This window comes from Scyliorhinus torazame, chromosome 4 (genome assembly GCF_047496885.1).
Source record: "Scyliorhinus torazame isolate Kashiwa2021f chromosome 4, sScyTor2.1, whole genome shotgun sequence".
NCBI lineage: Eukaryota > Metazoa > Chordata > Chondrichthyes > Carcharhiniformes > Scyliorhinidae > Scyliorhinus > Scyliorhinus torazame.
In genome coordinates this window covers 266,975,647-267,000,006 of record NC_092710.1, presented here as the reverse complement: position 1 = coordinate 267,000,006, position 24,360 = coordinate 266,975,647, and the positions used below count along the sequence as shown (strand labels likewise).

General features: G+C 48.2%; 1 protein-coding gene across 1 annotated transcript; it reads right to left on the bottom strand.

The window, feature by feature from the left end:
- Positions 1-4,530: 4,530 nt before the first annotated feature.
- Positions 4,531-21,833, bottom strand: lyrm2 (LYR motif containing 2). The gene is made up of 3 exons (XM_072499763.1): positions 21,625-21,833; positions 19,119-19,259; positions 4,531-6,752 (listed from the first exon to the last, which is right to left on the bottom strand). Exons 1-3 carry the CDS (start codon positions 21,667-21,669, stop codon positions 6,675-6,677), a joined length of 264 nt encoding a protein of 87 aa, XP_072355864.1. The 5' UTR covers positions 21,670-21,833; the 3' UTR covers positions 4,531-6,674.
- Positions 21,834-24,360: the final 2,527 nt, after the last annotated feature.

Sequence of the window (24,360 nt, the reverse complement as noted above, 5' to 3'; positions counted from 1 at the left end):
GAAGAGGGACAAAGATCCGATGCAGTGTGGGTCCTATAGACCTATTTCACTATTGAACGTGGACGCCAAACTGCGAGCAAAGGTGCTGGCATCGAGGATAGAGGACTGTGTCCCAGGGCTGGTGCATGAAGACCAGACAGGGTTCGTAAAAGGGAGACAATTGAATGTTAACGTGCGACGGCTATTAGGGGTGATAATGATGCCCTCAGTGGAGGGGGAGGCAGAGAGAGTGGCGGCAATGGACGCAGAGAAGGCATTTGATAGGGTGGAGTGGGAGTATTTATGGGAAGTGTTAAGGAGGTTTGGGTTTGGGAACGGATTTATTCGCTGGGTTAGACTACTTTATGGGGCACCGACGGCAAGCGTAGTTACAGGTCGACATAGATCGGAGTATTTCCGATTATATAGGGGAACAAGACAGGGATGCCCGCTGTCTCCATTGTTGTTTGCGCTGGCAATTGAACCTCTGGCCATGGCGCTGAGAGACTCCAGGAAATGGAGAGGGGTGACTAGAGGGGGAGAAGAACACCGAGTCTCGTTATACGCGGATGACCTATTGCTATATGTGTCGGACCCAGCGGGGGGGGTGATAGAGGTTATGCGAATCTTGGGGAGGTTCGGGGAATTTTCGGGGTATAGGTTAAACATGGGGAAGAGTGAATTATATGTGATACATCCAGGGGACCAGAGTAGAGAGATAGAAGGCTTACTGCTAAGGAAAGTGGAAAGAAACTTCCGATACTTGGGGGTTTAGATCGCTAGGAGCTGGGGAACCTTGCACAGACTTAATCTGACACGGCTGGTAGAACAAATGGAGGAGGACTTCAAGAGGTGGGACATGCAGCCTTTATCGCTGGCGGGCAGGGTGCAAGCAATTAAGATGATGGTCCTCCCGAGGTTCTTATTTGTATTTCAATGTCTCCCTATTTTAATCACCAGGACCTTTTTTAATAAAATAGATAGGAGCATTACGAGCTTTGTGTGGTTCCTTCAGCGCAATAGGGACAGAGGAGGACTGGCACTACCGAACTTGGGAGATTATTATTGGGCCGCCAATGTGGCAATGATACGTAGATGGATGATGGAGGGTGAGGGAGCGGCGTGGAAAAGGCTGGAGAGAAGGTCCTGTAAAGGGACGAGTCTAGAGGCGCTGGTGACGGCGCCGCTACCGTTCTCACCGAAAAAGTACACCACGAACCCGGTGGTGGTGGCAACACTGAACATATGGGGACAGTGGAGGCGACAGAGAGGGGTGTGGGGAGCCCTGGTGGGGTCCCCTATCAGGAACAACCATAAGTTCGCCCCAGGAAGAATGGATGGAGGATTTCAAAGCTGGTACCAGTTGGGAATTAGGAAGGTGGGAGATTTATTCATAGATGGGACTTTTGCGAGCTTGGGAGCACTGGAGGAAAAGTATAAGTTACCCCGGGGGAATTTCTTGAGATATATGCAGGTGAGGGCGTTTACTAGACAACAGGTGAGGGAATTTCCACGGCTCCCGACACAGGGGATACAGGACAGGGTACTTTCAGGGGTGTGGGTCAGAGAGGGCAAGGTGTCAGAGATTTATAGTGAGATGAGGGAAGAGGGGGAGGAGTCGGTGGGCGAACTAAAAAGAAAGTGGGAAGAAGAATTAGGGGAGGAGATAGAGGAGGGTATGTGGGCTGATGCCCTAAGCAGGGTAAATTCCTCTTCCTCATGCGTCAGGCTTAGCCTGATTCAATTTAAGGTGCTACATAGAGCACACATAACGGGGGCAAGATTGAGCAGGTTCTTTGGAGTGGAGGACAAATGTGGGAGGTGTGGCGGGAGCCCGGCAAACCACGCACATATGTTTTGGGTGTGCCCGGCACTGGAAGGGTATTGGAAGGGAGTGACGGGAGTGATTTCGCAGGTGGTGAAGGCCCGGGTCAAACCAGGCTGGGGGGTTAGCTCTATTTGGAGTTGCGGAAGAGCCGGGAGTGCAGGAGGCGAAAGAGGCCGATGTCGTGGCCTTTGCATCCCTCGTAGCCCGGCGCAGGATCCTACTCATGTGGAAGGAGGCGAAACCCCCCGGACTGGAGGCCTGGGTAAACGATATGGCGGGGTTTATTAAACTGGAGCAGATAAAGTTTGCCATGAGAGGATCGGCTCAGGGGTTCTCCAGGCGGTGGCAGCCATTTCTCGACTACCTAGGGGAATGTTAGAGGGAAGACGGATGACCAGCAGCAGCAACCCAGGGGGGAGGGAGGGGGGGGAGGAGGTTCAGTTGAGTATAGGTCAATAGAGTACGAGGTTTTGTTACTTGTATATTATTATTATTGTTAAAAAGTTTAAAAATTTCTGTTTTGTTACTGTTATCGTTTCGCTTGTTTTGTAAGCGGGAAAAATGTTGCTCAGGGAAAACAATTTCAATAAAATATATTTTTTAAAAAAGAAATAGGGACCATAATATGATAGAATTTGACACTCATGTTGAAAGTGATATAGTTATTTCTGAAACTAGGGTTCTAAATCTGAACAAAGGAAACTATGAAGGTATGAGAACCCAGGAGACTATAATAATCTTTAGTAGTGTCACAAGTAGGCTTACATTAACACTGCAATGAAGTTACTGTGAAAATCCTCTCGTCGCCACATTCCGGCACCTGTTCGGGTACACGGAGGGAGAATTCAATGTCCAATTCACCTAACAAGCACGTCTTTTGGAACTTGTGGGAGGAAACCAAAACACCCGGAGAAAACCCACGCAACCACAGGGAGAACGTGCAGACTCTGCACAGACAATGATCCAAGCCGGGAATCAAACCCAGGTCCCTGGTGCCTTGAAGAAATAGTGCTAACTACTGTACTACCATACGATTGAGCAAATATATTAAAGGATTTGATCGTAGACAGGTGATGGCTACGATTTAAAGAGGTATTACATGATCTACAACAAATATAGGTTTCTTCGAGCCAAAAAAACAGGTAATACAACCGTGGCTAACAAATTAAGTTAAAGATTGCATTAGATAAATGGTTTAAAAAGTTGTCAGAAGAAGTGATAATCCTGAGGATTGGGAGCAATTTAGAATCCAGCAAAGTTGGACCAAGAAATTGATAAAGAAAAGGAAAAGAGAATATGAATGTAAGCTAGCGAGAAACATACAAACTGTACAAGCTTCTTTAAGTATGTGAAAAGAGGACTTGACAGGAATCTGTGGTTTGGGCCTTCATCAACTAAATGTTTTATTGGACCTGAAAGTTTTGTAAGGAACTAAATGGTCAAAAAGTAACCTGCAGGGCGGCACGGTGGCGCAGTAGTTAACATGGCTGCCTCACGGCTTTGAGGTCCCAGGTCCAATCCTGGCTCTGGGTCACTGTCTGTGCAGAGTTTGCACATTCTCCCCGTATCTGCGTTGGATTCGCCCCACAACCCAAAAGATGTGCAGGGTAGGTGGATTGGCCTCGCTAAATTGCCCCATAATTGGAAAAAATGAATTGGGCAAATTTTTTTTTTTAAAGTATGCTTAAAGGAAAAGATTACCAAGGACAAATGTGGGTCCATTACAGGCGGAGACATAGTGGGTCAGACCTCCAATATTGGTGAGTCAGAATACAGGAGGGAGATAGAGAACCTAGTGGAGTGGTGCAACGACAACAATCTATCTCTCAATGCCAGCAAAACTAAAGAGCTGGTCATTGACTTCAGGAAGCAAAGTACTGTACAAATCCCTGTCTGCATCAATGGGGCCGAGGTGGAGATGGCTAACAGCTTCAAATTCCTAGGGGGGCACATCACCACAAATCTCTCCTGGTCCACCCACGTCGACGCTACCACCAAGAAAGCACAACAGCGGCTATACTTCCTCAGCAAACTAAGGAAATTCCACATGAACCCTTACCAACATTTACAGATGCACCATAGAAAGCATCTTATCTGGCTGCATCACAGCCTGGTATGGCAACTGCTCGACCCACGACCGCAAGAAACTTCAGAGCGTCGTGAACACAGCCCAGTCCATCACACGAACCTGCCTCCCATCCATTGACTCCATCTACACCTCCCGCTGCCTGGGGAACGCGGGCAGCATAATCAAAGAGCCCTCCCATCCGGCTCACTCACTCTTCTAACGTCTTCCATCGGGCAGGAGATACAAAAGTCTGTGAACACACACAGATTCAAAAACAGCTTCTTCCCCACTGTTACCAGACTGCTAAATGACCCTCTTATGGACTGACCTGATTAATACTACATGTATTACCTTGATACTCCTGTATGCTTCACTCGATGCCGGTGTCTGTATTTACATTGTGGACCTTGCGTTGCCCTATTATGTATTTTCTTTTATTTACATGTACTAAATGATCTGATTGAGCTGCTCGGGGAAAAATACTTTTCACTGTACCTTGGTACACGTGACAATAAACAAATCCAATCCAATAGAAGAATTTATAATGGAGAATAGGGAATGGTGGGAAACTAAACAATTACATTGTATCTGTATTTGGGAAATAAGATTCAGAAAATATTCCAGAAATAAAAGGAAACCAAGGGACTTGTGAAAATAAGGAACTGTAAGAAATTAGTTTTAATAAAGAGGTAGTACTCAAAAAAATTTAATTGGATTGAAGATTGATACATCCCCCAAACCTGATAGTTACATTCAGGGTGTTGAAGGAGGTGGCTTTCGAGATAGTGATTTATCTTTCAGAATTCTAGATTCTGGAAACGTTCCTGCAGACTGGAAAGTAGCAAATATAACCCCACTATTTAAGATGGGCAGGAGAGAAAATGGAGAACTATAGACCCATTTGCTTGACGTCCGTAGTAAGAAAAATGCTTGAGTCTATTATAAAGGATGTGATAACTAGACACTTGGGAAAAAATATGATTGGGCAGAGTCAACATGGATTTATGAAAGGGAAGTCACGTTTGACAAACCTGTAAAGTATTGTTTGGTGGTACAGGACTTCAATATTGCTGAAAAAAGACAATTTGTCGAAGTTTTTCATCTTGCATTCATCAGGAAATGTGCAAGAATACCAAAATCAAGGGAAACAACAACTTTATACTTTGGGGCGGCACAGCGCCAGGGACTCGGGTTCGATTCCGACCTCGGGTGACTGTGTATGTGTAAAGTTTGCACATTCTGTCCGTGTCTGCATCGGTTTCCTCTGAGTGCTCTGGTTTCCTCCACAGTCCAAAGATATGCAGGTTAGATGGATTGGCCATGCTAAATTGCCCCTAAGTATGCAAAGGTTAGGTGGGGTTACAGAGATAGGGCAGCGATTGGGTCTCTGCAGGGTGGTCTTTCAAATGGTCGGTGCAGACTCGATAGGCCGAATGGCCTCCTTCTGCCTCTAGGGATTTTATGATTCTATTCTATGAATCTATACTGGTATGGGAAGAGAGTGCTGATTGGTTGGCAAGTGAACTCTGATTGGTAATGGCTTTGCCATGGTGAATGCAACAGCTAATGGTGACCGACAGTTAACTGCCAAACAAAAGCTTTTTTCAGCGATAAACCTGTTCACGTTTTTTTGAGGATGTAACTTGCAGCATAGGTAAAGGAGACCTATGGATGTGGTGTATTTGGACTTTCAGAAGGCTTTTGATAGCGTCCCACACAAGAGGTAGTAAACAAAATTAAAGCACATGGGATTGGGAGGAATATACTGGTATAGATGAAGAATTGGTGAACAGACAGAAAAAGAAGAATAAGAATAAATGGGTAATTCTCAAGATGGTAGGCTGTTACTAGTGGGGTACAATAAAGATCAGTGCTAGGGTCACAGCTGTTCACAACCTGTGTAAATGATTTGGATGTGGTAACCAAATATTTCAAAATTTGCTGATGACATAAAACTAGGTGGGAATGTGAGTTGCGAGGAGGATGCAAGGAGGCTTCAATGGGGATTTGGTTTGGCTGAGTGAATGGGCAAGAACATGACAGATGAAATATAATTGTGAATAAGTGTGAAATTATCCACTTTGGTAGATAATGCTGAGATGTTGGGAACTGTTGATGTCCAAAGGATCCTAGGTTCCTTGTTCATGAGTCACAAAAAGCTGGCATCCAGGTGCAGCAAGAAATTAGAATGGCAAATGGTACGTTGGCCTATATTGCAAGGGGAGTCGAGTACAGGAGTAAAGATGTCTTTCCGCAATTGCATAGTGTCTTAGTGAGACTCCACCTGGAGTGCTGTGCACAGTTTTGGTCCTCTTATCTAAGGATGGATGTATTTGCCATGGAGGGAGTGGAATAGAGGTTCACCAGACTAATCTCCTTTTGAGGAGAGATCGAGGAAAGTGGGCCAATATTCTCTAGAGTTTTAAAGAATGAGACGTGCTCTCATTGAAACTTACAAAATTCGTACAAGGCATAACAGGGTAGATGTAGATAGGATGTTTCCCCTGGCTGGCAAGTCTAGAACCACAGGGCAGTCTCAGAATAAGGGGCAGGCCATTTAGGATTGAGATGAGCACAATGATATCAAGGGACATAGGAATAGCGCAGCAAAGTGACATTGAGGTAGATGAGCAGCCATGTTCAACTGAATGGTGAAGCAGGCCGAACGGCTTACTCCTTCCTACTCCCATGTTCCTGTAACCTTTCTTCAAAGCCAAAAACACATGGTCCAAACAGGTCTCAGCATTTCCAGAATTGTTTTGGAAAATGTTAGCCAAATCAATGCACTGCTGATGTCCTTTATTTTGCTAATCGAAGCATGTTTTCTAGCTCCTTAAGTTGCAGGTTTCCATGGGTGAACATCATTCGCACTGCATCCTGTAGGGAATAATTAACAAAGGTTTAGTACATGACCTGGCTAGATTTAGAAGAACTTTACCCCATATAATTATTGTGTAGAGAGAGAGCTTTTAAAAATATCATTACACATACCTAGAAGGAACTTGCGTTTATGCATTCCCTTTCATGCCTCCCAAAACATTCTGCAGCCAGCGAATTACTTTTCAAATGCAATGGTTGTTTAGTTGGCTGCCAAATTGTGATTAGGAAGGCCCCACAAACAATAAGATAAATGACTACTTAATCTGTCTTGGTGATCTCAACGGATAAACATTGTTCTTTGAAGAAGAGCAAGAGAATTCTTCCAATGCCCGTTTCACAGTGGTCTTTAATGTCCAAATGAATAGGCAGAACTTGTCTTACTGTCTCAGTGGAAAGTTAGTGGGCTGGATTCTCCGTTTCTGAGTCGAAGTGCTAACGCCAAAGGAGAATCCGTGGACTTTCACATCAGAAAAATCGGGGCCACACCTGCTACAGGTGAGGGGGTAGCAGCGGCGCCAAAGGGGTCACCTATACGATCCAGGGAACCAGGTTTAAAGCGGGCTATCAGGGGCATGCGCAGCTGCATGGCTGCCTTGCCGGCTGCGGTACGGTGTTGCGTACCCATCCACCCTTACCCCACAGACCACCTCTTGGTTAACCCCCCCGCCCCTCCCCCCAGCCCTGTCAGAAGCCCCCCCGGCCAGCAGCGAAGTATGGCGGTGCTGGTCATTGTCCGTAGTCCCTCTGTCTCAGCAGCCATCACGCCAGGTTCACGATATGTAAGAGCACACGTGGACCGTGGTGTTGGGATCTCGGCCCTTCACAGGCGGAGAATCGTCCACTAATGATATGCGAACGTTGTTTTAACTACGAACGGCAAGTGCCGTATTGACGCCGTTTTCAGGGAGGCGGAGCACCGCAATTCGGCGTCAATTGCAATTTCGGAGTAGGGAGCTATTCTCTGCCCGATCGCACGCCCTGATTTCGGCGCGGCCAACGGAGAATCCCACCCAGCATCTTTAACAATGCAACATTCCCCCTGTTCTATACCGAAGTGTCAGATTATATCATGTAAAAATCAAAAGACTGCAGATCCCGGAAATCTGAAATTAAAAACAGGAAATTCTGGAACCACTCTGCAGGCCTGACAGCATCTGTAGAAAGCAAAACAGCGACTTCTGGTGGCGGCTCTGAAGGAGTAGGTCGCACATTTGGTGTCTCCCACTCGGGTCGGACCTTGGACCTTTTTCCCCGATTGTTTGTCGTATTTGATTCGGAAAATTGATGATGGAGGCAATTGTGAAGAGGAATCCTACATTTTGTGGGAGCTTTTGTGGGAGCGTGAGAGACTCACGTTTGGTATGTTGCCTCCCAGGTGCAAGGGTACGTGATGTCTCGGATCGTGTTTTCCGGGTCCTTAGGAGGGAGGGGGAGCAGCCCCAAGTCGTGGTCCACATTGGCACCAACGACATAGGTAGGAAAGGGGACAAGGATGTCAGGCAGGCTTTCAGGGAGCTAGGATGGAAGCTCAGAACTAGAACAAACAGAGTTGTTATCTCTGGGTTGTTGCCCGTGCCACGTGATAGTGAGATGAGGAATAGGGAGAGAGAGCATTTAAACACGTGGCTACAGGGATGGTGCAGGCGGGAGGGATTCAGATTTTTGGATAACTGGGGCTCTTTCTGGGGAAGGTGGGACCTCTACAGACAGGATGGTCTACATCTGAACCTGAGGGGCACAAATATCCTGGGGGGGAGATTTGTTAGTGCTCTTTGGGGGGGTTTAAACTAATGCAGCAGGGGCATGGGAACCTGGATTGTAGTTTTAGGGTAAGGGAGAATGAGAGTATAGAGGTCAGGAGCACAGATTTGACGTCGCAGGAGGGGGCCAGTGTTCAGGTAGGTGGTTTGAAGTGTGTCTACTTCAATGCCAGGAGTATACGAAACAAGGTAGGGGAACTGGCAGCGTGGGTTGGTACCTGGGACTTCGATGTTGTGGCCATTTCGGAGACATGGATAGAGCAGGGACAGGAATGGATGTTGCAGGTTCCGGGGTTTAGGTGTTTTAGTAAGCTCAGAGAAGGAGGCAAAAGAGGGGGAGGTGTGGCGCTGCTAGTCAAGAGCAGTATTACGGTGGCGGAGAGGATGCTAGATGGGGACTCTTCTTCCGAGGTAGTATGGGCTGAAGTTAGAAACAGGAAAGGAGAGGTCACCCTGTTGGGAGTTTTTTATAGGCCTCCTAATAGTTCTAGGGATGTAGAGGAAAGGATGGCGAAGATGATTCTGGATATGAGCGAAAGTAACAGGATAGTTATTATGGGAGACTTTAACTTTCCAAATATTGACTGGAAAAGATATAGTTCGAGTACAATAGATGGGTCGTTTTTTTTGTACAGTGTGTGCAGGAGGGTTTCCTGAAACAATATGTTGACAGGCCAACAAGAGGCGAGGCCACGTTGGATTTGGTTTTGGGTAATGAACCAGGCCAGGTGTTGGATTTGAAGGTAGGAGAGCACTTTGGGGACAGTGACCACAATTCGGTGACGTTTACGTTAATGACGGAAAGGGATAAGTATACACCGCAGGGCAAGAGTTATAGCTGGGGGAAGGGCAATTATGATGCCATTAGACGTGACTTGGGGGGGATAAGGTGGAGAAGTAGGCTGCAAGTGTTGGGCACACTGGATAAGTGGGGCTTGTTCAAGGATCAGCTACTGCGTGTTCTTGATAAGTATGTACCGGTCAGACAGGGAGGAAGGCGTCGAGCGAGGGAACCGTGGTTTACCAAGGAAGTGGAATCTCTTGTTAAGAGGAAGAAGGAGGCTTATGTGAAGATGAAGTGTGAAGTTTCGGTTGGGGCGATGGATAGTTACAAGGTAGCGAGGAAGGATCTAAAGAGAGAGCTAAGACGAGCAAGGAGGGGACATGAGAAGTATTTGGCAGGAAGGATCAAGGAAAACCCAAAAGCTTTCTATAGGTATGTCAGGAATAAGCGAATGACTAGGGAAAGAGTAGGACCAGTCAAGGACAGGGATGGGAAATTGTGTGTGGAGTCTGAAGAGATAGGCGAGATACTAAATGAATATTTTTCGTCAGTATTCACTCAGGAAAAAGATAATGTTGTGGAGGAGAATGCTGAGCCCCAGGCTAATAGAATAGATGGCATTGAGGTACGTAGGGAAGAGGTGTTGGCAATTCTGGACAGGCTGAAAATAGATAAGTCCCCGGGACCTGATGGGATTTATCCTAGGATTCTATGGGAGGCCAGGGAAGAGATTGCTGGACCTTTGGCTTTGATTTTTATGTCATCATTGGCTACAGGAATAGTGCCAGAGGACTGGAGGACAGCAAATGTGGTCCCTTTGTTCAAAAAGGGGAGCAGAGACAACCCCGGCAACTATAGACCGGTGAGCCTCACGTCTGTAGTGGGTAAAGTCTTGGAGGGGATTATAAGAGACAAGATTTATAATCATCTAGATAGGAATAATATGATCAGGGATAGTCAGCATGGCTTTGTGAAGGGTAGGTCATGCCTCACAAACCTTATTGAGTTCTTTGAGAAGGTGACTGAACAGGTAGACGAGGGTAGAGCAGTTGATGTGGTGTATATGGATTTCAGCAAATCGTTTGATAAGGTTCCCCACGGTAGGCTATTGCAAAAAATACGGAGGCTGGGGATTGAGGGTGATTTAGAGATGTGGATCAGAAATTGGCTAGCTGAAAGAAGACAGAGGGTGGTGGTTGATGGGAAATGTTCAGAATGGAGTACAGTCACAAGTGGAGTACCACAAGGATCTGTTCTGGGGCCATTGCTGTTTGTCATTTTTATCAATGACCTAGAGGAAGGCGCAGAAGGGTGGGTGAGTAAATTTGCAGACGATACTAAAGTCGGTGGTGTTGTCGATAGTGTGGAAGGATGTAGCAGGTTACAGAGGGATATAGATAAGCTGCAGAGCTGGGCTGAGAGGTGGCAAATGGAGTTTAATGTTGAGAAGTGTGAGGTGATTCACTTTGGAAGGAATAACAGGAATGCGGAATATTTGGCTAATGGTAAAGTTCTTGAAAGTGTGGATGAGCAGAGGGATCTAGGTGTCCATGTACATAGATCCCTGAAAGTTGCCACCCAGGTTGATAGGGTTGTGAAGAAGGCCTATGGAGTGTTGGCCTTTATTGGTAGAGGGATTGAGTTCCGGAGTCGGGAGGTCATGTTGCAGCTGTACAGAACTCTGGTACGGCCGCATTTGGAGTATTGCGTACGGTTCTGGTCACCGCATTATAGGAAGGACGTGGAGGCTTTGGAGCGGGTGCAGAGGAGATTTACCAGGATGTTGCCTGGTATGGAGGGAAAATCTTATGAGGAAAGGCTGATGGACTTGAGCTTGTTTTCGTTGGAGAGAAGAAGGTTAAGAGGAGACTTAATAGAGGCATACAAAATGATCAGGGGGTTGGATAGGGTGGACAGTGAGAGCCTTCTCCCGCGGATGGATATGGCTGGCACGAGGGGGCATAACTTTAAACTGAGGGGTAATAGATATAGGACAGAGGTCAGAGGTAGGTTCTTTACGCAAAGAGTAGTGAGGCCGTGGAATGCCCTACCTGCTACAGTAGTGAACTCGCCAACATTGAGAGCATTTAAAAGTTTATTGGATAAACATATGGATGATAATGGCATAGTGTAGGTTAGATGGCTTTTGTTTCGGTGCAACATCGTGGGCCGAAGGGCCTGTACTGCGCTGTATTGTTCTATGTTCTTTGTTCTAATCAGTGCATGGAGAGGCGGACCAGAATTGCTCGCAAAGGAAGAAATAGGCAAACCGAGAAGGCTTGGGCTGAGGCTGCAGCGGGAGAAAGCATGGCGGACGACCAGGGTCCTGGCTTGTCGACCCACTGGTCGACGGAGCAGCTGATGCAGTTCATACAGGAGGACTTCGCCAAGCAGAAACAGGAATGCTTGGACCCGATTAAGGAATCGATTGCGCGGCTGGAACTTAGACTGGATGCTCAAGATCGGGCGATCCAGAAAGTGGAGAAGGCACTGACTGAGCAGGAGGAACACCAAACAGCAGTGGAGTTGGAGGTGGGGATGCTGAGAGACCAGCAGAAAAGGCTCCTGGAGAAGGTGGAGGATCTAGAGAATAGGTTCCGCCGGCAGAACTTGAGAATCGTTGGTCTCCCGGAGGGGTCCGAAGGGGTGGACGCTGGGGCACAAATAGCGGGCACGTTCGAGAAGTTACTAGGGGATGGGACGTTCCCCGACCCTTGGAGGTGGACAGGGCTCACAAGCGCTCGCGAGGAAGCCACGTGTGGGGGACCCCCTGAGGGCAACTGTGGTGAGATTTCACAGGTACCTGACAAGGAGTGTATTTTACAGTGGACCAGGCAGACACAGAGCTGTAAATGGGAGAATGGCATGAGGGCTGGTGGCGGACTGAGTCTTTGAACTTTGCTGCAGTGCTCATGTTAAAACGTTTCTTGTTTTTTGGACGTTATTTGTAATGCCTTCTGTATTGATTTGGGGCCTGCTGCAGAGCTGTGTGAGTTAAAGTTTGCACTGATGGGGGATGGAGGTGCGAATGTTAGATGTTGGATCATCTGTTTGATTTTTTTTGTGTTTCTTTCGGGCAATTGTATTGGGATTGTTTTTCTTTTGCATATGTGTGTCCGAGCAGGGGGGAGGGAACATTAGGTGGGAAAATGTCTGGCGCCATGGGCGGGGGTCACCAAGCTAGCTGGGCGGGCTAGCTCACGGAAGCGCAGTGGGGGGTGAGCAGATGTTTTGCTTGTTGAAGGGGGTGGTTTGCATAGTGCTGTTACTGGGGGGGGGGGAAAATGTTCTGCAGATGGAGGAGGGACTTTTGCTGTGGGACAAGAAGGAGGCCGGGGGGGTGGCGAGAAGCCCCCTGTTAGAGGTGAAAATACTCACACGAAGACCTGAGTATAAGTAAAAAAAGCAGTTTATTATATCAGAATTCTGGGAGAGAAAGCCTGAGATTCCGCAGCCTATTGACAGCACATTTTCTCACTTGAGCTAAGGCTCACACGGGTTAATATACAGGTTAAAGGGGCAGATTCTTATTTACATACAATCAATCAACTATATTCGCATCACACTTTATTACATGCAGTCAATCAATTTTCTTAGCATCCCAGTTATCACACATATGGTTAAAGTGGGTGTTGTCTTACCCGCCCCTAACTTCATACAGAAGTCATTCAAAACTAATACAAGGATATGTCCTGTCTACAGCTGTGGTCCTTGAGCTTTATCAAGGATACATTGCATGTCTTGTTCTGTGAAGCTGTTATCAGCGGCTGTTGGGATACTCCCTATACATACCCACGGTTGGTTCTCATAAGACAGTTTACAAGAAATGTGGCTTGTTCAGCCATTTTGTGTCTTCAATATCACAAAATAGCTAACAGCCATTTTGTTTCTTTTCTGATATTAACAGCATTGTGTATACACTATCTATTTCAACAAATTGCCTCTTCTAAATAGGCATCTAAGCCAATGAGTACATTTTGTCTCATCAAAACTATTCAAAAGTAATATAGGAGCACAAATGTAGTTACAGGTCCACTTATAATTTATATCATAGTCCAGTATCAGAAAATGCCCTCCAGCACCCCCTAACCAGGCTGATCACATGGAACGTAAGAGGGCTAAATGGGCTGGTTAAGAGGGCATGCATGTTCGCGCATTTGAGGGGACCGAAGGCGGACGTGGCAATGTTACAGGAAACGCATCTTAGAGTAACTGATCAGATTAGATTAAGGAAGGGATGGGTCTGACAGGTTTTGCACTCGGGGCTGGATTCTAAGACTAGAGGGGTCGCGATCCTGATTAACAAGCGAATGTCATTCGAGGCGGGAAGAATAGTTGCAGATGTGGGAGGCCGTTACATTATGGTTAGTGGGAAGCTGGAGAGGCTGCCGGTGGTACTCATGAATGTGTACGCGCCAAATTGGGATGATGTGGAGTTCATAAAGACGATGTTGGGGAAGATCCCGGACCTGGATTCGAATAAGTTGGTCATGGGGGGGGACTTTATCGCAGTCATTGACCCAGGGCTAGACCGGTCGAGCTCAAGGACAGGCAGGGTGCCAGCAATGGCAAAGGAGCTAAAGAGGTTCATGGAGCAGATGGGGGGGCTCGACACATGGAGATTTGGGCGGCCGTGAGTGAAGGAGTTCTCCTTCTACTCGCACGTGCATAAAGTGTACTCCTGGATTGACCTTTTTATCCTGAACAGGGCTTTACTGAGGGGGGTAGTGGACACTGATTACTCAGCGATCACGATCTCGGATCATGCCCCGCACTGGGTTGACCTACAGGTGAGCAAGGAGGGTAGCCAGCGCCCGCACTGGAGGCTGGACGTGGGACTTTTAGCAGATGAGGAGGTGTGCGGACGGCTGAGGAAATGTATCCAGAACTACCTGGAAGTTAATGACACAGGGGAAGTCTCGGCTGCAATGTTCTTGGAGGCTGAAGGCGGTGGTTAGAGGGGAGCAGGTCTTGATACGGGCCCACAGGGAGAAGGTAGACAGAACAGAAACAAACCGATTGATAAGGGAAATACTTTTTTAATTTTATTTTTTTAAATTCTCCTCCATTTTCACATTTTCTCCCACATTTACATCCATCAACTATAAACAATAATCAGCAAGATATGTCAGTCCCCATAATAACAACGATCCCACCAACCCCCAAACCTCAACCCACATGTTTACATAAACAAATGACAAAAATAAATCAGGGATTACCCGTAGTCACCCTTAATCTTACACAGCTCCCACCCCCCCACCCCCTACCCCCCCACCCCAGGCCTCCAGCTCCTCCCGTCCACTGCCTCTTGTAAAACTCCTCCTTCCCCACCAACTTTCCACCCCGGCTAGACCACTCGGACCCTGTTCTGCCAGGCTCCGATGGCCGCAGCCCCTCCCCCCACCTCACTCCCGTTCACTGGCCAGCACACACTGGCCAGCGTGGAGGCCCCTGCCCGGGTCCCTTTCCCACTTGCCCGGCCCCAGGAAAGCCCAAAGATCCCCTTTTAGCATACAAACCCCACCTATCCACCTACACCCCAAAGAACTCTCATTTCGAGTGAAAGTCCCGTCCCTTCCCTCGTCCAAATATATACCACCTTGGCTCCTTTAATCTCTACACCCGCGCGCAGTGATACAGAAAAGAAGAAAATACAGTCATGAGGTTACATCGGCACATGGCCATTCCTCAGTTTGTCAGTTCTGCCACAGTCCTTCTGCTTTCGCAAACTCCTCCGCTGCTTCCGCCGTTCCAAAATAAAAGTCCCTGAGCTTGTAAGTCACCCTCAGCTTCGCTGGATATACAATGCCGCACCGCACCTTGCTAATGTACAGTGCCCTCTTCACCCGGTTGAAGGCAGCCCGCCTCCTTGCCAGCTCCACCGTAAAGTCCTGGTATACACGTATACCAGCTCCAGCTCACTGCACCGCCCGCTTCTGCTTGGCCCAGCTCAGGACCTTCTCCTTCACCCTGTACTTACGGAAGCACAGAGTCACTGCCTTTGGCGGCTCACTCGCCTTTGGTACAGGCCTCCACGACCGATGAGCCCGATCCAGTTCATATCGGGAGGGGTCCTCCCCCTCCCCCAGTAGTTTTGCCAGCATCGCGGCAAAATACTCAGTCGGCTTCGGTCCTTCAGCTCCTTCGGGCAGCCCCACAATCCTCAAGTTCTGTCGCCTGGATCTATTTTCCAGGTCTTCCATTTTTCCTCGCAGATCCTTGTTAGTATCCATCACCTTCCGCATCTCTTTCCCCATCGAGGCAAGTTGATCACCATGCTGCAATAACGTCTCCTTCACTTCCTTCAGCGCCTCCCCTTGCTCTCGCACCTCCGCCACTGCGCTCGTCACCTCCGTCCTCACCGGGGAAACCGCCTCCTCCACCAGCACACTCAAAGCCTCCCTCATCTCCTTCCTCACCGTCTCCATGCATTTCGCAATCTGCGCCACTCCCCGATGGACCTCCAGCTGGTATTTTTTCGGCCGTTTTTCTGCTCACCCTCGACATTTTTCTTTGTTCTTTTTTTCCTCCTGTGTCTTCTCAGTGCCTCCTCCGTGCCTTCTCCCTTCTTCTGCCGCCTCCGCGGACCCTGGGACCGGGCTTAAAGCCCCAAAATTGCCGTTCCCGAGCGGGGGCTCTCCATTGTGCGCCGCCTCCCGCCCGCCGTCACCTGAAGTCACCGATAAGGGAAATACTACAGGTCGACAGGAGATATGCGGAAACCCCAGAGGCAAGGCTTTTAAGGGAACGATGGAGGCTACAGGTGGTGTTTGGCTTGTTAACTACAGGGAAGGCGGTGGAGCAGCTGAGGAAGACGAGGGAGACGATTTATGAATATGGAGAAGGCTAGCAGAATGCTTCCGCAGTAGCTCAGAAAGAGGGAGGCAGCCAGGGAGATTGGGAAAGTAAGGGACGGGAATGGGAACCTGGCCAGAGATTCAGCAGTGGTTAATAAGGCGTTGAAGGAGTTTTACGGCAGATTGTATGAGTCGGAACCCCAGCTGGGCCGGAGGGGATGAGGCAATTCTTAGGGGGGCTGAGGTTCCCGAAGGTGGACGAGGAGTTGGTAGAAGGGCTGGGGGCCCCGATCGGGTTGGAGGAAATAGCAGTCGGGCTGAAGACCATGCAGTCGGGTAAAGCCCCAATGCCGGACGGGTACCCAATGGTTTTATAAAAAGTTCTCTGGGATACTGGGGTCGCTGTTGAGGAGGACATTTAATGAGGCAAGGGAGAGAGAGGGGTGCTTTCCCCGACGATGTCACAGGCCACGATCTCACTGATCTTGAAGCGGGACAAGGACCCGGAGCTGTGCGGGTCCTATAGTCCGATCTCCCTACTAAATGTAGACGGCCAACTGTTGGCCAAATTCTTGTCCTCTAGGATTGAAGACGGCATTCCGGACGTGATTGGGGAGGACCAGACGGGATTCGTTAAGGGTAGGCAGTTGGCAGCCAACGTAAGAAGGTTGCTGAATGTGATCATGATGTCCCCAGAGGGTAAGGACGTGGAGGTAATGGTTGCACAATGGACACAGAGAAGGCATTTGATCGGGTGGAATGGGAGTATCTGTGGGAGGTACTGGGGTGGTTTAGATTTGGACGGGGCTTTATCGACTGGGTCAGACTGCTGTACCAGGCGCCCGCGGCGAGCGTACGGACGAACAGGTTAACATCGGACTATTTTAGGCTGCACCGGGGGTCGAGGCAGGGATGCCCCCTCTCCCCGCTGCTGTTTGCGCTGGCCATAGAGCTGCTGGCAATTGCATTGAGAGCCGGAAGAAGCTGGTCCAGGGGCGGGGCGGGGGGGTGGGGGGGGGGGGCTGGGAAGACCCTGCGAGTAAAAAAGGGGATGCTGGAGCGGAGGGGGGGGGGGGGGGGGGGGGCTGGTGCTGCCGAACTTTAGTCATTATTATTGGGCAGCGAATATAGCCATGATTAGGAAGTGGGTGTGTGGGAGCGAGTAGAGACGGCATCATGGCAAGGGCACTAGTTTGGGGGCATTGGTAACTTTGCCTCTGCCTGAGAGTCTTGGGGCAATGAAGGAGACATGTGGGAGCGGAGGGAGCATCGGTCTGGTCTCCAATCTGTAATAATCACCGCTTTGCCCCGGGGAGGCTAGATGGAGGGTTCTGGAGATGGCAGAGAGCAGGGATCGAGAGGCTGGGAGATATGTTTATCGAGGGAGCTGGAGGAGAAATTTGAATTGACGGGAGGGAATGAGTTTAGGTACCTACAGGCGCAGGACTTCCTACGCAGGCAGGTCTCAACCTTCCCGTTCCTACCACCAAGGGGGATACAGAACAGGGTAGTTTCCAGAATGTGGGTGGGAGAGGGGAGGGTTTCGAACATTTATAAAGAACTCATGGGGTCACAGGAAATGCAGACTGAGGAGCTGAAACAAATGGGAAGAGGAGTTAGGAGGAGAGATAGGGGATGGTCTCTGGGCAGATGCGTTGAATAGAGTCAACGTGTCCACAACATATGCCAGGCTCAGCCTGATAGTTTCAGGTCGTTCACCGGGCCCACATGACAGTGGCCTGGATGAGCAGGTTCTTTAGGGTAGAAGATAGATGCGCAAGGTGTACGGGAGGGCCAGCGAACCAAGTCCATATGTTCTGGGCATGCCCAAAGCTAAGGGGATTTCGGCAGGGGTTTGCGGATGTCATGTCCAAGGTGTTAAAAACAAGGGTGGCACCGAGTCCAGAGGTGGCGATTTTCGGAGTGTCAGAGGATCCGGAGTCCAGGAGGAGAAAGAGGCAGACATTCTGGCCCTTGCTTCCCTGGTAGCCCATGTTATTAGCTTGGAGGGATTCAAAGCCGTTAAAGTCAGAGACCTGGCTATCTGATATGGCTAGCTTTCTCTGTCTGGAGAAAATCAAGTTCGCCCTGAGAGGGTCAATGTTAGGGTTCGCCCGGAGGTGGCAGCCGTTCGTCAACTTCTTTGGGGAAAAAAAACCGTCAGCAGAAAGGGGGGTGGCTGGGGTTTAGTTTAGCTTAGAGTATGGTGTTAGAAAAGGTGGGACCTGTGAGGGAGGAAGACGGCTTTTGCACTATGTTTATATTTGTATGTGCACGGTTTCTTCTGTTGTTATAAAACCATAAATACCTCAATAAAATGTTTATTAAAAAAAAGAAAGCAAAACAGCATTAAGGGGCTGGCTTCCCCATTGGAAGCAGGAATCAGGAGGTGTGATTAATCGCACTCCCGAGTCTTGCCTCTGTCTTGGCAGTGCTGTCAGGAAAGATCTTCAGAGGAATAAGCTAGCCTGCCCAAAGCTGTGATTGCAGGGAGAGGGTATTGCCTCGGGTATAAATCGGGATCGCCACTCGTGCTCTGACCCCCTGTGCTCTGGCCCCCCCCACCTGGCAGCATGAATGAGGTCCCGATGGGCACTGGCCATCGGGGGGGGGGGGATGAAAAAAAGTACAAATGGGCCTTAATGACCTATTTGCATCTATTGAACGGCCCGGCACCCTATGCGCCAGCCTCCCGTGATTCTCTGGTCCTCACGGCCAGGAACCATGTGGCCACTGATCACTTGTAGTCTCTTCCTGCATGAACTTGGTGTGGTGGACCTTGTGGTGGGCTATGGGGGTTGTACCTCAGACTTTTGTACTAGTACTCTTAGATTGCAGCCAGGAAGAACGAGGATTTAGATTTATTGTCACGTGTGCCAGGGTACAGTGTAAAGTATTGTTCTACGTACAGTTCAGGCAGACCCCATACATGAAAAACATAGAACATACGAAAAATACCATGTTCTTTCCAAGTTACACACACGCAATAGCAGCAAAGTTTGTTTACTTAACAGCGACTTACTTCATCTGTAGCATTTTTATTCTGTTTGAATTCTTGTCTTGCCCAATTTTTAAGATACTGTTTATCCCCTTCATTTGGAATCTCATCAATGACTTTTAAAATTTTCCTGTACAAACTCAGAACCTTCTGTCGATGCATGAACTGGAAAATAGATAATTCACATAATCAGTCATCAATTTGCAATGCTGAGCTTAAACAAAATAACATATACTTATTTCAAAGATAGTGGAAAGATCTCTTGCACCTTTTTCCACTTTAAGTATCTACATCAAGGACACAACATGGATAATTTGCAGAGTAAAACTTGCTCTGCTCTGACCCACCAATAAGATTCAAATGCAACCTCTGCCTTCACTGCATCGCTGAAATTGCAGGCCAATGCAACTATGATTATAGATCAACCAGCTTGACTGAGAAAAGCTGAGAATTTGAAGAGGCAATTCTGCCCATTAAATCATAGAATATTTACAATACAGAAAGAAGCTATTCAGCCTCTGATGTTTGGGTTCATAGAAGTGCAGAAGGAGGCCATTTTGTCCATTGTGTTTGCACCGACCAGCTGAAAGAGCACCCTAAATCCCCCACTATATCCCCGTAATTCCACCATGGGGAAATTTAGCACAGCCAATCCACCTAACCTGCACATCTTTGGACTGTGGGAAGAAACCCATGCAAACACCAGACAGTCACCCGAGGTTGGAATCAAACCCGGGTCACTGGTGCTGTGAGGCACCAGTGCTAACCACTGTGCCACCGTGCTGCTCTCTCTATAAGAGCAACTCATCTAGTCCCACACCCCAGTCATTCCAGGTTGTCCTGCAAACGTTTACTATTTAGAATTATAGAATCCCTACAGTGCAGAAGGAGGCCATACGGCCCATCGAGTCTGCCCTGACCCTCTGAAAGAGCAACCTACCGAGGCCCAATCCCCCACCCTATCCGTTGACCCCACCTAGGGGCAATTTAACATGGCCAATCCACCTAACATTCAGTGAACAATCTAATTCTCTTTTGAGTGCCTCAATTAATTCTGCCACCACCATATTCTCAGGCAGTGGAACCCAGATCCTAGCCACTTGCTGTGTAAAAATGTTTTTTCTCCTGTCCCCCCCATTGCATTTTTTGACAGTTAACTTAAAGTAATGTTCTCGGATTTTCAATCCTTTTGCCAATCAGAAGTTTCTCCCTGTCTACTCTGTCCCAATCCCTCATGATTTTTTAATCAAACCTCCTCTCAATCTGGTCTCCTCCAGGGAGAACAGTCCCAGCTTCCCCAATCTATCTACATATGCTGGATCTCTGAAAAAGCTATCCATTAAGTCTCATTAAAAGTTTGGGTAAAAGCCTCTGCAAATTTCTTGCCTGACTTCTCACTGCATTCTACATAGCATGCTATTAGAGCTTGACATAGACATAGATTTTACAGTGCAGAAGGAGGCCATTCAGCCATCGAGTCTGCACCGGCTCTTGGAAAGAGCACCCTACCAAAGCCCACACCTCCACCCTATCCCCATAACCCCACCCAACACTAAGGGCAATTTTGGACACTAAGGGCAATTTAGCATGGCCAATCCACCTAACCTGCACATCTTTGGACTGTGGGAGGAAACCGGAGCACCCAGAGGAAACCCACGCAGACACAGGGAGAACGTGCAGACTCCGCACAGACAGTGACCCAAGCCGGGAATTGAACCTGGGACCCTGGAGCTGTGAAGCAATTGTGCTAACCACTATGCTGCCGTGGGGCTTTTTACAATCATCTTCTCTTCTTCATGAATACGTCCTCATCTATAACTATCCTATGATGTGGAGATGCCGGCGTTGGACTGGGTCAGTGAGCACAGTAAGAAGTCTTACAACACCAGGTTAAAGTCCAACAGGTTTGTTTCAAATCACTAGCTTTCGGAGCACTGCTCCTTCCTCGGGTGAATCTGAGGAAGGAACAGTGCTCTGAAAGCTAATGATTTGAAACAAACCTATTGGACTTTAACCTGGTGTTGTAAGTCTTCTTACTACAACTATCCTAATTAACTGCTCTGCTTAGTCTTCTTGTGCTCATTTATTCTCACTACTCCCCTCTTCCGTGAAAACTGAGAGGAAGTATGATTTATTATCTGTCATTCCCGTACTTCATAGATCGGTAGGCACTGGACTGAGTTTGCTCACTTATTCGGAAAGGAGAGACTTTCATTCATAAAACAACATAAATTTGTCCTCTCCATAGATTCTAATTATCCCGTTTCATGTTATCAACATTGCTCTGATAAGAGACAACGGGGAATCAATAAAACAAACGGACGAACTGTCAGACTCCCGTGAACCGTACAAATACCAACAAAAGAAGCCCAATGACAGCCTTGAGGGTGCAGCAAGGATCGCTGCTGGGAACACTCAGCCGCCCGCTCTTGCGTTGTCGCGGGCTAGGCGCTCGCTCCCAATGTGATGTAATCGGTTGGAACGCTGAGTGAACGGCCGCGCGGCCCGGACTCTGCCTCCGGCTCCTCACCTGTTTAAAGCTCAGGACACCCGCAGGGAACCTGCCCGCCGCCATCTTCCTCCACACTGTCCGTCGCACAGTGAGATGCTCATCGGCAGCGACACCGCCCTCTTCCTCCTAAGTGGTAGATATGTCTGAATCCCAAAGGAAAATGCTGCAGATAGTCACAAAAATCTGTGGAGAGAGAGCTAACCTCTTTCGCCATTCAATCTGGATTTGCCGTTTGTCTCATCAAGTCCAATGGCAGCATTTTTGCACCGTTCAGACCAGAGACCAAAATGGAAAAGGGCTACACGGTGTTCAGTGAAGATGGGTCTAAGATCGCTGCCGCAACCAGTTATCATTTTTTAAAGAAAAAGTTAGCCAAAAGGCCATCTGAAATGTAATTATTTACAAAAACGTTGAACGGGTAAATTGCAGTCAATTATAGATTAAATAGCAGATCAAACTGAGACAGATCTCACAAATTGACTCAGTCCACTCAGCATATGTCATTAATTTCAGTCATAATGTTCTTTGTTAAGATAATAGCCTTCCTCACTAAAGCAGTTCAACTTGTCTTCGTGGAATGTAGCCTGATCCCCAACAGGTAAGGCATTGATTCACCAAAATGTTTTAATTTAAGTACCCCATTCTATTTTTCCAATTAAGGGCCAATTTAGTGCGGCCAATCCACCTACCCTGCACATCTTTGGGTTGTGGGGGTGACACCCCCGCAGACACTGGGAGAATATGCAAACTCCACAAGGACAGTGACCCGGGGCCGGGATCGAACCCGGGTCCTCGGTGCTGTGAAACAGTAGTGGTAACCACTGCACCACCATGCCACCCAAGGCATTCACCATAAATGGTACGCATTTGCAGAACTTCCTCAAAGCCCCACAGTCTGGATGGTGCCAATCCACCAATGTTGTCTTCAACTAACAGGAACAGCTGCAGCAACTGTATATTTGCCTATTCTCAGCTTCTTGATGTAGCCTTGGTCTTGAGCCTGCTTGTACTTCACCACCGAGATCATCCAAGTTCTAATGACTATGATTTCAATCCATTTCAGTCTCCCCAAGTTTTGATTTCCAAACTCGGTGCCAGTGGGATTACCAATGCAAAAGTCAATGAGCTATTGGCTGGCTCACTGCATCTGTCATGACAGAACTGGAAAATCCTGCCCTCAGTTTCAGTCTAGTTTCCTTAGAAAGTGGAAGAGTCAGTTTCTATTTTCAATTAGGGCCTGTTTCAAACTTTACAAGCTTCAAAACCAGAGATTCCATCACAATGGGGATTTAAATTCAAGGATGTTGATTCTTCAGTTAGCGGATTAAAAACAAAAGTTCAGATGAGAAGAGGTTCCACTGAAGAAAAAGCGGATTCCAGTTCAATAGATCTGTCCGTTTGTTCAATTGAAGAAAAATTGACACCAACAGCAATAGCAGCAAGTGATTATTAAAAAATCAGTACCAATCATGGGGTGTCTGATGCATAACCTGTTAAATGAACCAAATAAAAGAATACTGATGAAGATTGGCCTGGCAAGAAACTCTCTATTATATGCTTATTTTATTTCATTTTAATTGAAAATTTGCTTCCTTTTAATGATATTAAATATCCCAGGACATGCATGAGCAAGGAAGTTATACTAAACCTTAATGAAAACACTCGTTATATCTTAACTGAAGCATTCCTGCTCAATTCTGGGCACAAGTTTGAGGGCATTGGTAATGGCTCCTCTGCCAGTCTCGCTGGCCGGTACTCCACAAGCCCAGTGGTAATGGCGGCCCTGAGAGTTTGGGGACAGTAGCGGAAGCATATGGGAGTGGAAGGTGCATCAGTGTGGGCTCCAATTTGTGGTAATCACCGGTTTGCCCCGGGGAGGATGGAGGGGGGTTTCAGAGGTGGCAGTGGGCAGGGATTGAGAGGCTGGGGAACTGTTTATTGATGGGAGATTTCCCTATTTGGAGGATCTTGAAGTGGAGTTTGAATTGCCGGGAAGGAATGGGTTTCAGTATCTGCAGGTAAGGGATTTTGTGCGAAGGCAGGTTTTGACCTTTCTGCTTCTACTGCCACAGGGGATACAGGACAGGGTAGTTTGGACTTCCGGTTGCGGCTATGCCTAGGTAAGTCGCATAGTCGGCAGCTCCCGCCGATAACTGACTTTTAGGCCCTTTTACGGAGCTCCAGCGGCACTTTGACGGCGATTCCCGGTGTGGGTCCCCCCAGTGCTGTATGGAGTGGACCAGGAGAGGGGCGATCAAAAAAGCGGCTTTGGAGAAGAGAGGAGAACGGGTGCAAAAATCAAGATGGCGGCTGGCGGGGACCAGGCAGCGTGGGCCCAGTGGTCACGGGAGCAGCAGGAGTTTTTGAGAAGCTGCATGGCGGGGTTAAAGGCGGAGATGTTGGCCCCTATGAAGGCGTCAATTGAGAGCTTGGTGGAGACCCAGAAGATGCAGGGGACGGAGATTAAGGAGGTGCAGCAGAAGGCCTCTGATAACGAGGATGAGATTTTGGGCCTGGCTGCACGAGGCGCTGCACAAAAAATGGCAGGAGAAGCTGGAAGACCTGGAGAATAGGTCAAGGAGGCAGAACCTGCGGATTCTGGGTCTCCCTGAAGGTGTGGAGGGGTCGGATGCTGGGACGTATGTGACCACAATGCTGGGTACGCTGATGGGTGCGGGGGCTTTCCTGCGGCCCCTGGAGCTGGATGGGGCGCACAGTCCTGGCAAGGAGGCCTAGGGCGAACGAGCCGCCGAG